This window comes from Cricetulus griseus, chromosome 2 (assembly GCF_003668045.3).
Source record: "Cricetulus griseus strain 17A/GY chromosome 2, alternate assembly CriGri-PICRH-1.0, whole genome shotgun sequence".
Lineage (NCBI taxonomy): Eukaryota > Metazoa > Chordata > Mammalia > Rodentia > Cricetidae > Cricetulus > Cricetulus griseus.
The window spans coordinates 224,208,583-224,224,017 of NC_048595.1; the positions used below are offsets into that span (position 1 = coordinate 224,208,583).

Genomic DNA, 15,435 nt, shown 5'->3' on the forward strand with positions numbered 1-15,435 from the left:
ATCATAGATGGAATTCCCATTTAGCATAGGTTTGTGGGCTAACTAACAGTATGCCTGTGTATCAATCAATAGTTAAAATGTTTACCTGATATTGCCAATTACGTACTCCTAAAAGGTCAGGCAGATACTTAAAATATGTGCAAATTTTTGTCATATGGCCTAGTACATGACTTTAGTCCTAGCACTCTAGAGTCAGAGCCAGATGAGTCCAGCCTGTTCCTCATAACAATCTTCAGGCCAGTGAGGGCTACACAGTGAGACCCTGTCTTAAATAAGTAAATATATATTTACAAATTTGAATAGAGTATGTGTTGCTTCCACACGCTACTTAGTCTTAGAAACATGACTAGGATGACCAGGGAACAAAGAAAAGATAGACAGACAAACACAATGTCCAGAAAGCTGGGATCAAGTAGGCTATGCTAGCTCTGATGATGTGTATCTACTGTTCAACAGCTCCAAATCTCAGCAGATTTATTTTGTACATTGTAGTCTAGGTAGGAGGTCTTTGTACTGGAGTAGTTGCAGTCATCAGAGCAGAAAGATGCCATTGCTACTTGTTTGCACATACTCATCAATTGTTTATAAGCACTCTTGTACCAGAGGAAGGCTTTACCATTTACCAGTTCCAAGCCTCACCCATACAGGGAAGGCACTGCCATTCCCATAGCCCTGAGACATTCAGTCCTTGAATGCCTTGTCAACAGTACACATTCACTCAGGACTTCTTCGTTTTTTACACATTCACTCAAGGTTTCCTTGGCTCCCCACAGGTATGGTGTACCAATGACAGCATTTAGACCTACACGATTTAACAGTGAGTCTTGAATGGGGCAGTGCCCACTTGGCTGTGAAGGGAAGAAAGCATTCAGTTTAAAGGGTTAATGGCAGCTATCACTCCCTCCCTGCTGAGGAACCCAAGAGTGCTCAGATGAAACTGTTAACAAATTTCGGGGTCAAAACTTTGGATCAGCACATTCTTTAGTTTCCAAAGAAAATATAAATAAGGCTCCTTTGTTTCTAGAACTAAAATGAATTTAAATTTTGCAAATAGCTGTTAGGTGCCTTTACAAAGGTTATATATGTACGAATATATAATATAATATAATTGATAATTGTGAGCTGCCCATGTGGGTGCTGAGAACTGAACCTGGGTGCTCTTTATCTGTTGTCTATACATTTTCCAAATCATTTCACAAATTTTTAACAGATGCATAGAGGTCAGTTCATCAGATGCTGTGATTATTTTAAGGTGGACATTTGTCCTGAGGCATGGTCTTATTTTGAAGAAGCACAGGATTATTGTTTGTTAAATAGAGAAGAAGGTCTCTGCTTTGAAGCTGAGTGGCAACTCTGGCCACTTCTGGCCCTAATAGTCTCATGGGGACCTGAGCAGTTTAGATTGCAGAGCAGAGAGGAAGAAGAAACTAGGATCTTGTTTGGTGTGGTGGTTAGTCTCCCTCTCTCTCTCTCTCTCTCTCTCTCTCTCTCTCTCTCTCTCTCTCTCTCTGGGTGTGTGTGTGTGTGTTCACGCATGTGTATTGGTTCTCTCCTTCTACCTTTACCTAAGTTTCAGGGATTGAACTCAGGTTGTCAGGTTTATGAAGAAATGCCTTTACAAATACCTGCTGAGTCACCTTTGCTGGCCAATGTGATGGTTAACTTTGACCTTCAACTTGATGGGCAAAGCACACCCCTGAATGTGCTGTGAGGTGTTTCTAGAGAAAATCTGCTAAGAGGAGGGGAGAGCAGGTAGCATTACTCACAGGGTTGGGGCTGGAAAGGAATGGAAGGAAGAAGGGGAGGCTGCCTGGCATGGGCACTGTTTCCCCTGCCCCCAGGCCTGCTCTGCTGTCACACCCTCTCAGCCAGGAAAGACTGAGCCCAAATCAATTTTTATTGAGTTGATTTTCCCAGAGATTTGCTACAGAGATGGAAAAGCCAACTGACATAGTTGGTTACTGTAGAGTTTATCATCTGCACCAGTAAGCCTGTAGGAGGGCAAGACTATCACTGTTAAGTGTAGCTGGTCTTTCTTCAGACCGCTAGCTCCTGGATAATGACACGGAGACTTTTTCCTTTTGGTTTTTCAAGACAGGATTTCTCTGTGTAGCCCTAGCTGTCCTCGAACTCACTCTTGTAGACCAGGCTGGCTTTGCACTCACAGAGATCTGCCTGCCTCTGCCACCAGAATGCTGGGATTAAAGGTGTGAGCCCCACTGACACCGAGATTTATGAAAGCTTGGCCTTAGCTTAGGCTTTTTCCCAACTAGCTCTTAAAACTTACAATAATCCATTTATATTAAGCTATTGTTTTGCTCTGTGACTCATTACCTCTCCTCAGAACCATATGTCCGACTTCCTCCATGTCTGGCTGGCGAATCTCCCAATCCTCAGATTCTTTCCCAGAGTTCCTATCTCTCCTTAGAAGGCCTGCCTATTCTCTCCTGATTAGCTATTGGCTAGTCAACTCTTTATTAAACCAATCAGAAGGTGCCCTAGGCCGGTGAGGAAGGACAAAGACACAACTTCACACAGGGTACAAAAAAGACTATCCCAAATATTGCAGTATTTAAATGAAGCACGAGTCTGTCAACATTATAGTCCCCAGTGGCATATTGTTGAATATCTGGATCAGACTGTACTTGAAGCTTGATTGATTCTAGGCTTTTCTTTTACTTTTCTTTCTTTCCTCCATAGCTAGTGGATTTTTCAATTGTGTGAACCTCTGGGTCTCTGCAAAACAACAGGGCCAGCACAGAAATGATCCATGTAAGGCCAGAAGGAAATCAAGTTCAACTTGACTCAATAGCTGGTGCTGGCTCAAACTTCTAAAGTCTTACTCAGGACAGTTGAATTTAGGCACATTTAGGCACAGTGCAGTTTGGAAGAGTTTCCTGGTGTAACACAACCCTATGTGCACAATAAAGCTTTAGGCATAATTACATTGAAATTTGCTTCAAAGTACATGTCACCTCTTCCATAAAGATAGGCTCTAGAATTAGATCATATGTGTCATCCTGAGGGCTTGGGAAAGATTTGGTGTGGTCTCTATCATGCAGATAGCACAAAGGTCACTAGGCTATTATCTACCCCTGGTCCTATTCGTAAAAGTCTCTGGGAAGTCAGGTGTAGTCTGGCCATACAGATAATGCAGAGGTCACCAGGCTATTAGCTACATCCATTCCCAGCTGTGGTGGTTTGAATGTAATTGACCCCCATAATCTCAGGGAGTGGCAGTATTAGGAGTTGTGGCTTTATTGAAGTGGGTATAGCCTTGTTGGAGGAAGTGTGTCACTGTGGGTGGTCTTTGAGGTTTCCTATGCTCAGGACACTGCCCAGTGTCTCAGTCAACTCCCTGTTGCCTGCAAGATGTAGGACTTCCAGCTATTACTTCAGCACCACATCTGCCTGCACAAAGGTTGTGTTCTCCACCCTGATAATGGACTGACCCTCTGAAACTGTAAGCAAGCCTCCCAATTAAATGTTGTTTTGTTTTTTTAAAATAAGGTTGCTGTGGTCAACTCCAGAGAAGCTAGGTAACAAGGAGGACCCTAAGAAAGATGCATGGATCACCCTGGGAAGGGGAATTAGATGAAATCTGGGTAAACTGGTGAAAGGGGGCAGCAGTCCAGGGGAAGAGATGGGGGATAATAACATGAGGGAATGGTATGGTTGAGTTGGGGGAGGGTCCTGAGTGAGAGAGCAATGAAAGAGATATCTTGATAGAGGAAGCCATTATGGGGTAAGGGAGAAATTTGGAAACCCCCAAGAATCCACAAGGATGACCTCAGCTTAGACTCCTAGCCATAGTGGAAGAGGGTGCCTGAACGGGCCTTCCTCTGTAATCAGATTGGTGAATACCCCAATTATCATCAGAGAACCTTCATCCAGTAGCTGATGGAACCAGATGCAGAGATCCACAACCAAGAACCAGGCTGAGCTCTGGGAATCCAGTCGAAGAGAGGTAAGAGAATATATTAGCAAGGGAGATCAAGACCATGATGGAGAAATCTACAGAGACAGCTGAACCAAGCTTGTAGAACTCATGAACTCTAGACCTACAACTGTGGAGCCTCCATGGGACCGAACATGTGGGAGACAGTTATGTAGCTGTGTCTATCTGAGGGGGCCCTGGCAGTGGGACCAGGGTTTATCCCTGTGCATGAGCTAGCGTTTTGGAGCCCATTCCCTTTTGGTGGATACTATGCTCAGACTTAATGCAGCAGGGAGGGACTTGGTCCTGCCCCAGCGTAATGCGCCAAGCTTTGTTGACTCCCCATGGGAGGCCTTATCCTTTGATAGGAGTGGATAGGGGGTGGGCTGAAGGGGGTGGCAAGGTGAGGCAGGAGGAAGGTCCTTTGTTGGAGGGAGATGGGGGGCTGGGGTGGAACTTCTACCATAACACTAATATGAATTATATATTCTGTGACTTATGATAGAAACTTTCTTTTCCTTTTTAGTTTTTTGAAACAGGGTTTCTTTGTGTAACTCTGGCTATCCCAGAACTCATTCTGTAGACCAGGCTGACCTTAAACTCAGATCTGCCTGCCTCTGCCTCCTGAGTGCTGGGACTAAAGATGTGCACCTACCACATCCTGAGATGGGAACTTTGTCATACTCTCTGGGTTTCATCTCAGTTTTCACATGGTTAGAATTTCTGGGTGTGTTTGGGAACAACAATAATATTTTTAAAAATGATTTATTTATCTAATGTATGATCTCTCTATCTACATGTACAACTTTATTGCAAGAAGAAGGCCATCAGATCCCACTAGAGATGGTTGTGAGTCACCATGGGTGCTGTGAATTGAACTCAGGACCTCTGGGAGAGCAGCTAGTTAGTGCCCTTAACTGCTGAGCCCATCTTTCCTGTCCAACGATAATCTTTCACAGTATTTGTTTATAAATATTAGGCAGCATTTTTGTGTTTGGTCAGAAGCCAGGTCCAGATTCTGATTTTTTTTTTCAAGAAAGGGTTTTCTGTGTAGCCCTGGCTGTGTTGGAACTTGCTCTGTAGAACAGCCTGGCCTTGAACTCAGGGATACCTGTTTCTGCCTCCAAGTGCTGGAATCAAAGGTGTGCACCATCAGAACCCAGCTTTAGATTCTGGATTTTGAAAAAAAATTTAATTTAAAAATAAAGTCAAGTAACAAAATAGTATAATCACTTATCTGAACTCTTTTGTATCTTAAGGGAAATGTGCAAACCAATGTCTGTTTCTTTTCCTGTCTCTGTGATAGACACCTTGACAGAAACAACCGAAAGGAGGATGGGTCAGGTCATTTTGGTTATAGTCGAGGGTATAGCCCATCCTGGATGGGAAGTCAAGGCAGCAGGAAATGAACAGCTGTCACATGACTGACAGGCACAGGCAGAAACAGAACAATGAATGGACACTCTTCAGCTTCCTTTCTCCACTCATACAGTTGGGGCCCCAGTGAGAAAATGGTGGCTCTTCCCACTTCAGTTAAGGCAATTAAAAGCATCCACATAGGTATGCCAGGAGACCCCATGTGATTCTCAATTCTGTCAAGTTGATAATTAACACTCACCATCATAGATTAAACCTAATACAATATGAACAAAAATTTAAAGACTATTTTTATTTATTCTTTGAAAATTTCATAGGTATGCAATATATTTTGATTATATCTACCTCTAATGATTCTTCCCACTCCTTCTGGACACCTGTGATGTCCCCCTTTTCATATCCCTTCTTTTCTTCTTCTTCTTTTTTTCTGGAATTCAAGGAGTCAGTCTTGGCAGCAGGCACCTTTACCTGCTGAGCCATCTCTCTGGCCCACCTGCACCTTTTATTACCCTTGAAATCACCAGCATGTTCTTTGTTCATTTTCTGTCTGCTGGCACCTGGGCTAGTTTCATATCTAGGCAACTGGGGCTATGTTTAAAATTCTCCTTTGGAAAATACCATCTCCCTTCTTGTCTGTTGCCCAAAGCCTCACATAGCCCAAATCGGCCTTGGATGCTCTTTGTAGCCAGGATGAAATTTGAACTTAATTTTGAACCCCTTGTTTCCTTAACCTACTTCAGGAATTACAGGCCTCTGGCACTATGTACGATAAGATTTCTTTTATAGACATTTCAACACAATAGGATGACTTTTGTTACAATCATGGTCATTCAAGTCTCCCTCTTCAGCCTTCTTTTTAAATTATTTTTTAGACTTGTTTTAATTTTGATTATGTGCATATTGTACTTCAGAATGTACTTTTGTTATTGTGCACCTGTTGAGTGCTGGTGCCCAGAGAGTCTGGAAGGGATCCTCTGGACCTGGGGTCTCTGAGGTGGATCTGGGGAACCAAACTCCAGTCCTCTGCACTCTTAACCACTGAACCGTCTCTGTAGGGAAAAGGGGCAGCCAAAGAAACACACCCTGATCAGAGCCAAAGAAACACACGTTAGCCCTGCAACCAGAACCAAAGAAATAACCCTGACCCTGAACCAGTGTCAAAGAAACACACTTTGTCCTTGGAAACAGAGTCTGTGAAAGAAACACCCTGACCCTAAAATTAGAGCCAAAAGGCTAAAAATGACCAGTGAAAGAAACACACTCTGGCCCTGAAACCAGAGCCAAATCTGACCCTAAACATGTGCAGAAAACTAACCAATCCCTGAGCAGGAGATCTAGCCAGTCTGAGTTCAGGGATTAAAATCTGCCCAATCCCTACCCTGGAAATCTCCCTGGAAAAAACTCTGCCCCTAAGAAGCCCTATATAAACCCTGTGCCTGTTCAGCTTATGGCTGTTGGTTGGGCCAGGGCCAGGGCCACTGTGGGTTAGGACCAGGGCTACTGCAGCCCAGGGCCAGGGACACTGTAGGACATGGCCAGGGCCACTGTGGGATAGGGCCAGGGCCAGGACCAGGGCCATTGTGGGCCAGGGCCACTGTGAGCCAGGACCAGGTCAGGGTTACTGTGGGCCAGGGCCAGGGTCACTGTGGACCAGTGCCAGGGCCAGTGCCACTGTTTGCCAGGGCCAGGGCCACTATTTTTTTTTCTAAAAACTGTAGGCTTTTTATTCATTTAAGAGGTAGACAGATGAACATGGAAGGCCACCCCATTGAATTTGCCCAAAGTTCACATTGCACTTCATTCACCTATCTCACACTGCCAAAGATCTCAAAATAAATACCCACAACTGCCAGGAGGCTTTGTCTTTACACTTCTTAGCAATATGTCCAGGAGCTGTTTGCAAAGAAGTTACTATAAACTTTTATTTTCACTGTGCCAAAGATTCTTGTCCCTCTAAGAAGTTCCCACCTATGTAAACAGAACCTGTTACAACTGACAGGGGGGCAGAGCACCATGACTATTTCTATGAGAGACTATGAGGGAGGCTTCAGTTACATGTTTGTTAAATCCCTGTGCATGTTGGGGAAGAAACTGGTAAGGCCAACAAAGCTATTTCTTGCCATCAAATGGCTCTGCCTGACTGTTTAAAAAGAGCCCACATAAGTTATCTTAAAGACAACATTAAAATATATTGGGATTGATGCCTGATACAAAAGTAGAGAAATATGTACAGGAACTCATAGCCCAGAAGAAAATGGACCTTAGGATGAACCAATGGAAACCTGTCTATTTTACATAGCTGATTTTGAGACCTCATATTTAGCACAAAAGCAATTATAGTGTAAATTATACTTCCTTCCCAGTGGCTCCCAAACTTTAAGCCCCTTGTCTGTCTTTGGCAACACTGTGAGCATTCTTTTTTTGTTTGTTTGTTTTGTTTTGTTTTTCGAGACAGGGTTTCTGTGGCTTTGGAAGCCGTCCTGGAACTAGCTCTCATAGACCAGGCTGGTCTCTAACTCTAACTTTGAGCATTCTTGTAGGAATAGGAATGTGTATGGTGGTCCCAGACAAAATGTTAACCCTAGCTTCACACATTCAGGATGATGTATTTGAATACTGCCATGATAGCAGCACTGATAACCCCTGAAGTAGGGACTGTAACAAACCAGGCCATAAAAGTGTTGCAAAACAGTTGCCAGTCAACAGCCTTCTTGGATAGGATCCAGCCAACAGACACAAATGGAGCCCACTTTAGAGTGTTGTGCTGATGGGAAAGTCAATGTTTGATGCAATGATCACAGTAAGGGCAGATGCCTGTTCAATACTGAAACCACTGGAGGGTGTGATTGGTGTCAGGTTCTTCCCCATGGTCCAGACAACCCTTCTTCTCCAAACTCACAGTCCTATGCAGATGCCAACACCACCATAAAGCTGAAGCCATACTGGTGTTGCCATCTTTGTAGACACATCTTGAATTGTATAAACAAGATACAAAGCAACCAGAATACCTATGGCATTGCTGACGTCATTGCCACCATGGGCAAATGACCCAAAGCGGGCTGTAAGAATCGGCAGAACCTGGAGAGGGAGAGACTTCCGGCTTATCCTGGTCATACCATTCTTCAAGAGAGCCCCTACTTCCTTTTCTGCTTCCCTTCTCAGCCCTAACAGTCATGTCCATCTCAGATTCAGTGGTGTAACTGTCCATTCAAATCTACTTCTTGGTGTCTGCATTAGGCCATGTCAGCATCTCTGTTTCTTTTCCCTTCTGTTCACCCTCTTTGACACAGAATGAATCCAGGGCCATGCCTTATATTGCCATGGTGTAGGAAGTATAGCAGTTGTTGCACCTCAACAGCATGTCCCCAGAGTCTCCCATGCAGTCTCCCTCTTTGGCCAGATGTAATTTATGAAGCAGCTCTTTGTACAAGCCAGAATCTTTGCATGGTGTGATACTGATAGTGGCCACTGGAGTTGATTTGGTTGCTGACCGTTTGGCTGAACTGAGCGAGGTTTCCATTAAGCAACTAACTACACTGCACCATTGATGGTATCATCTATGCTGGTCTCCTCCTTCAAGTCCATGGGAAACCGCTCTTGCTCTGGAGCTTTCTCCAGGTCCCCAAGTTTGAATGACACGACACTGTTCTCTCCTCCACTGCAGCTCAGAGAGGCCCAGTGGCACATGCTACCTCAGATACGGGATCATGTTCTCAACATTCCCAAGACACATCTTTGTTTCTTCATGGTCTTCTTTCAAGTTGTTCTTCTTTTCCATTAAGGGACTTTGGAGGGGGTAGACTTTATTTCCCATTCAATTTCTCTCTTCATCCTGGGACATACAAAGAACCAAGCAAAAAGGGCACAGGAAACTGCACATCCAACCGAGATGAGGATGGTACCCCACAGAGGAAATTTGTCAAAGCTCAGCAACCGTGCTCCAGTATACATAATAGAAAAGAGGTTTATTCCAATTGAATAGGCATAAAAAAACCAGAAAAGCATGTAAGCCATTCAGAACTGGATCTGCCTTATGAAGGATGAATGCACGAACAAGGAAGAATAAAATTCCAGACTTAATACCAGAAAGCAGTGGAGAGATGAACCAAGACATCATGATTTTTATCAGCTCAGACCACTAGACACCCTTTTGCCCCTTTGCCATGAGGGAGAAACCAATGGTTGCACGGACAATACAATGGGTCCCAGAAATGGGCAGCTTCAAAAAACGAAGCAAACATATCACTGAAGGAGTTAGCCATGAGCAGGCCTTGAGTTGAGCTGTACATCTCTACATCAATGGAGCCCTTCCAATGGCTTAGCTCACGTTGGCCCCCAGCCAGTGAGTGAGTGGCCAGGACTAGGGCCACTGTGACCTGTGGTATTCCTAGGCTCCTGAGTGCCAGAATACCGTTCGATCCGAGCTGTAACACTCATTATTCCGTGGTTCCCTAGTGCCAGAATCTCTGTCCATCCCATCCGATCCTTAGAAATGCTTACACTCTCTAGCCTCTTTAAAATTCTATTTTGGTTAATTTGTATTTTTGCCAAGGTTAAACGGAAGCAAGGCAGAAAATTGGAAAAATTTCGTAAAGCCTAGAGCATTTTCATCCAGTCATTCAGTAATAAGTATGGCCATTTTCCTTCAAACCATAAAGGAATGCTGTGACATCTTCTGGAGCTTACTTTCTGGTCCATCATTTTCTACCACCCGCAGCCAGAGAGAGGTCCCGGGTCTTGCCACCAGGAGGACTCGTGGCCAGCGGCGAAGCTGAGGCTTCCTAGCGGAGCGGCCCCTTTAAGGAGGCGGGCGTCCGGGCGAGCTGCTCTCTGATTGGCAGAGCGGAGCCTCGTGGCCGGCGAAAGAGGCGGCCGGGTGGGCTCCGGGCGGTGGCGCCGCTGTCCCCGAGGAGCAGAGAGCGCTGACAGATGAACGGGAGGCGGTCCCTGCTCGGCCTCACCTTCTGCACTTGCTACCTGGCTTCTCACCTCACGAACAAGGTGAGCGCGCGGGCGGCGGCGACTGCGCGTGGGCTGCCAGCCGTGAGTGCCACGTCACAGAAGCTGGCCGGGGCTGGCGAGCAAACCGACCCTGAGTCCACCTCCCCGGAACTTCGTTTCGGACCCAGAGGACTATTTTCAAGAGGAGGATGTGGCTCTGCGTGCACAAAGCCTGGGGCTCCATCCCCAGCACTCACACTGTCAGCCCCTGGAAGGTGGAGGCAGGAGTTTGAGGCCAGCTTGGGATACTTGAAACCCTGTCTCAAGAAAATAAATACATATATACGCAAACAGAGGAAGAGTGGAAGGAGTCAACACATTCTGCCCCACTCCCAACGACCTTCCGCCCCAGGAACCAAAGTTCCACAAGCAGAGGAAAAGATTAATTTATCAGCCCTTACCCCACTGATTGACTCCCTTAGTCTTATCTCCATTTGAAGCATTTCCGCTTTATCCAAGGGTGTAAAACCTTGAGAGGCAGAAGTTGCTTTGAGTTTAGTGGATCTTTCTGCCTCTGCCTCCCAAGGTCTGTGGGATCTGTAGGTGTGATCATCACACTCGGCTATTATTAATTTTTAAAAAGATTTGTTTGTTCTTATTTTATGCGTATGGCTGTTTTGCTTGCATGTATGTCTGTGCAGCATGTGTTGCAGTGTCTGCGGAGCCCAGATGGCGCTAGATTCTCAAGAACTGGTGTTACAGATGGTTGTGAGCCATTATGGGTTCAGATGCTCTGGAAGAGTAGCCAGTGTTTTTAACTGCTGAGCCTGTTGTAATAGTGTGATTACACTCCTATAGCAAGATAGGAAGCGGCTCATGGTCAGTTAGCCTGGCATATGCCATGGTAAATAGCAAGACACCTACCTACATGAGGTGGAAGGCAGAATGACACCCTGAGCTTGTCCTCTGACCTCCATACATGGGCTATGCCTGTGCCCACAGTCACGCATATGAACATGCACACATACATACATTATATCAACAAATTGTACATAATAAATCAGGATATGGTGGTACATGCCTGTAATTCCAGTACTTAGGAGGCCAAGGCCAAAGGTTTACGTGGATCCTGAGTTACATAGCAAGTTCTAGGCCAGTCTGGACTACAGACAAGATCCTGTTTCAAGAGCAAACAAGCAATAACAAAACAAAAACATAAATTCACCCCAGTTGGTCTCTTCAGTGTAACTTGGAAGACCATTCTATTGCCCATTCATGACTTGGGGGGATGAAGGCCTTTACAAAGCATACTCAGATTTTTTTCAATAGGAATATTAGTATATGCTTTTTCAATTCTCTGTCATTCAAAATGTCCATTAATCTGGTATTTGTTTTTCAGTATGTCCTGTCTGTCCTGAAATTTACCTACCCCACATTATTCCAAGGGTGAGTATCTTTTTTTCCCCCACAGATTTTGTTTTTTTAAATTTGTACGTTTGTGTGTATATGTATATATGACACATGAATGAAGTACCCATGGAGGCCAGAAGAGGGCATTGTAGTCGTAAGCCACCTGACATGGTGCTGGGAATTGAATTCTAGTTCCCTGCAAGAGCAGCGTGTGCTCTTAACCACTGAGCCATCTCTCTAACTCCCAGGGCAAATATATTTAACTACCTTCATATGCATTTGTAGGAAATGTCCAAACAATGTCTTAAAGTGTTCGTTGAAACAGTTTTAGGAACCACATAGTAATAGGTTTTATGCCCACCTCCCCCAGATCAAGCCAAATTGAAGAAGTATAACACAGGTATATTGTGCAAAGCAACTCCAGGTCAGCTTCACCAACCTCAGAGAATGAAGCCAGAGAAGTCATGCACCCAAGCCAAGGCAGGAAAGTTTTAGAGATTGTAGGTGAGGGGTGATGATGTGTTTGCCACAAGCTGGGTTTGGGCCCAAGTGTGTTCAAAAGCTGAGCGCTTATGCAGGGAATTGGGCAGCTTGTACAAACATGGAACTCTGAGCAGGTGTAATTTGGGGAAGGCTGGAGAGAGGAATGGGGCTTTCTTGACCTTACAGTGGCAAGCCAGAGGCTCCAACTGAACACATAGGTTCTTTCTCAGCTAGAGTGTAGCTATGCAAAAACCTCTTTATTGTCACACAGAGGATACCTTTAGCAAGTCAGTTTCCACATACCAAAACCATTACCTAAGCAATTCTCAGCCATATGGAAACTTCCTGGTTTGCCAGGTGTGCCTGGTGACTAAGCTGTGCAAAAGCTCCGTGAACCCTTCAAAAGAGCAACTCAGATGTCAATCGCTGACTTTACAAGAGGTGAGTTGTCCCACTTAGGAAGCATAAAAGCCTCAGACATTTTTGTATTTGAACCTATCAAACTGGGAATAACTTCTTGGATAGTCCCGCCTAAGAAATTTGGTAAAAGAAAACTTCTTTAGTGGTCTTTTTCTTTCTTTCTTATTTATTTGAGACAGGGTCTCTCTACCTAGTTCTGGCTGGCTGTCCTAGAACTCACTATGTAGAACACATTAGCTTCAAACTCACACAGTTTGCCTGCCTGCCACTCCCTCTCAGGTGCTGAGATTAAAGGTTTGGGCCACCATGCTTAGCAATAAATAGTTTTTAAAAAATATTTCACCGATTTCTTTTTTTTAAGATTTGTTTTGTTTTATGTGTGTGAATATTTTGCCTGTATGTATGTATATATGTATGTGTTTATGTATACTATGTAGTTGTTGCCCCAGAATTCAGAGGATGGCATCAGATCTCTTGGAGCTATAATTGGAGCCCATTGGGAGCTGCCATGTGGGTTCTAGGAATTGAATCCCAGGAAAATAGCTTGTGCTCCTAACCACTGTGCCATCTCCCCACCCCAGTTTACCTTTTAAACCTGCATGCATATGGAAGTTTCTATAATACCACATCCAAACTACGACTCTTATTTTTTCCTTTCTCCAAATTTCATGAGCAAGTAACATTTTTTTTTGTTTGCAATTTAATGTATTCATAAGGTCAGATAGTTTTCTTGCACTTATTATTTGTTTTCAGTGAATTTTCTATTTGTGCTTTTACCCACTTATTTTCACTGAGTTTATAGCATTTTTCTTATTAATTTGGTGCATGTTGTTTTTGGTACAGGGAATTGGGCCTAGGATCCACACCTGCTAGAGATCTCTCTATTACCTAGCTGTATCACCAGCCCTTAAAATTTCCTTTTTAAGACAAAGCTTTGCTAAATTGCTCAGGCTGGCTTTAAATGCATTCTGAAATTCACGCAAGTTTTGAATTTATGATCTTGCTTCAGCCTTCCCAGTAGCTGGGATCCTGGTTTTAGTAAAATTTTTACATTTTAAGGATATAACTATTATGGCTGGAGAAGCTGGCTTAGTTAGTGGTCAAGAGTGCTTTCAAGAAGTAGAATTTAGCTCCCAGCTTCCATATCAGGCAACTTGAGACTGTTTGTAACTTCAGATCCAGGGAATCTGATGCCCTCTTCTGTCCGGTCCCCTTTGGTGTACACACACACACACACACACACACACACACACACACACACACACACACCAAAAAAAACAAAAACAAAAAACATTAAATGGTACTACCTCTTGACCATTATGTTTATTGGAAAAATTTTTGCAATTTACTTACCTTTTAATTATTTTATTCCTTAAATACTGTATGTTTATGGGTAAACATGCTGTTTCTTTTGTGGTCATTGCCATTGCATTTCCATTTATGACTATTTTCCTCCATGAAGGTATCTTACAGCTGTTCATATATATTTGGTAAAGCCCCTAACTATTGTTAGCTTACATAAGCGTATGGTCACTCTGAGAAGATAGTCCCTCCCTCAATAGTTAACCAACTTTTCATATGCCCATTTATTGTGAAATCCTTTCTTTTACCTTTGGATCCTGAAAACAATAGTCTTCAGTAGTCTCTTTTTGGATACTCTTTTGTCAATTTGTTTTAGGGAAAAGAGCTAAGGGGTGGAGAGATGGCACAGTGGTTAGGAACACTAGCTATTTTCCTGGGGTTCAATTCCCAGAACCCACATGGCAGCTCCCAGTGGGCTCCAATTATAGCTCCAAGATAGCTGATGCCCTCTTCTGAACTCTGGGGGCAACAACTACATAGTGTCTTACATCTCAACTGTTCAGCATCTCTGCAGAGAAGAAAAGAGCAATTTCCTGTTTGTCCCTGCTTATATTCTGATTCTGCCCAGCTACGTCACTTCCTGCCTGTCTGTACAGACCTCCAGACCTCTATGGTTAGCTTGTGGCAGTTTCTGCCCAGCCATGTCACTTCCTGGGATCACCTGGCAACTCCTCTCTCCCTACACTTCCCAGAATTCCCCATGTCTCCTAGTCCTACCTATCATCCTGCCTGGCCAATCAGTGTTTTATTCATCAACCATTAAGAAACATATACACAGAAGAACATTCACCATCATTGAATTGTTTTCAGCATTATGCCATTTAAATATGAATAGAATACATCACTCATGCTTTTTTAAGACTGGGGGATGGAGAAGTAGCTCTGTAGTTAGGAGCACCAGCTACTCTTATTTAAAATTTTACATTTATTTGTATTTATTTATTTATTTATTTATTTATGTGTGTACATGTGCCACACTTAATGGGTGGAAGTCAGAGGACAACTTCCAGGAGTTGGTTTTTTCCTTCCACCATGTGGGCCCTAAGAATCAAACTCAGGTCCTCAGGTTTGGTGGCAAACACTTTTACCTGTTAACCATCTTATCGTGTTGTTGTTGTTTGAGACAGGATTTCTCAGTGTAAGCCTGGTCATCCTGGAACTCATTCTGTAGACCAGGCTGACCTCGAACTCAGAGATCAGCCTGCTTCTGCCTCCTAAGTGCTAGGATTAAAGTTATGCGCCACCACTGCCCAGCTGCACTCACTGGCACCTACGTGGTAGCTCATAGTGGTCTGTAACTCCATTTCTACACTCTCACCTTACCTCCATAGGCACTGCAGACATGATGCACAGACACATATATAATCAAACATAAACAAACACAAACACACACACATGCGCGTGAGAACCAGGAGGTGGTGGCGCACACTTTTAATCCCAGCACTTAGGAGGCAGAGGCAGAGGCAGAGGCAGGTGGATCTCTGAGGGCTGGTCTACAGAGTGAG

The 15,435-nt window shown here is 44.0% G+C and overlaps 1 protein-coding gene and 1 pseudogene across 1 annotated transcript in view; one reads left to right on the top strand and one right to left on the bottom strand.

Moving 5' to 3' along the window:
• Window positions 1-7,332: 7,332 nt before the first annotated feature.
• Window positions 7,333-10,055, bottom strand: LOC100756454 (annotated as a pseudogene).
• A 114-nt stretch (window positions 10,056-10,169) lies between these two features.
• Tmem241 (transmembrane protein 241) overlaps window positions 10,170-15,435 on the top strand; it is a 112,794-nt gene continuing 107,528 nt past the window's right edge. The window contains exons 1-2 of the mRNA XM_027404332.1: window positions 10,170-10,315; window positions 11,655-11,701. Coding sequence (XP_027260133.1) covers window positions 10,244-10,315; window positions 11,655-11,701 — 119 coding nt within the window. The 5' untranslated portion in view covers window positions 10,170-10,243. The remainder of the gene's footprint in view (window positions 10,316-11,654; window positions 11,702-15,435) is intronic.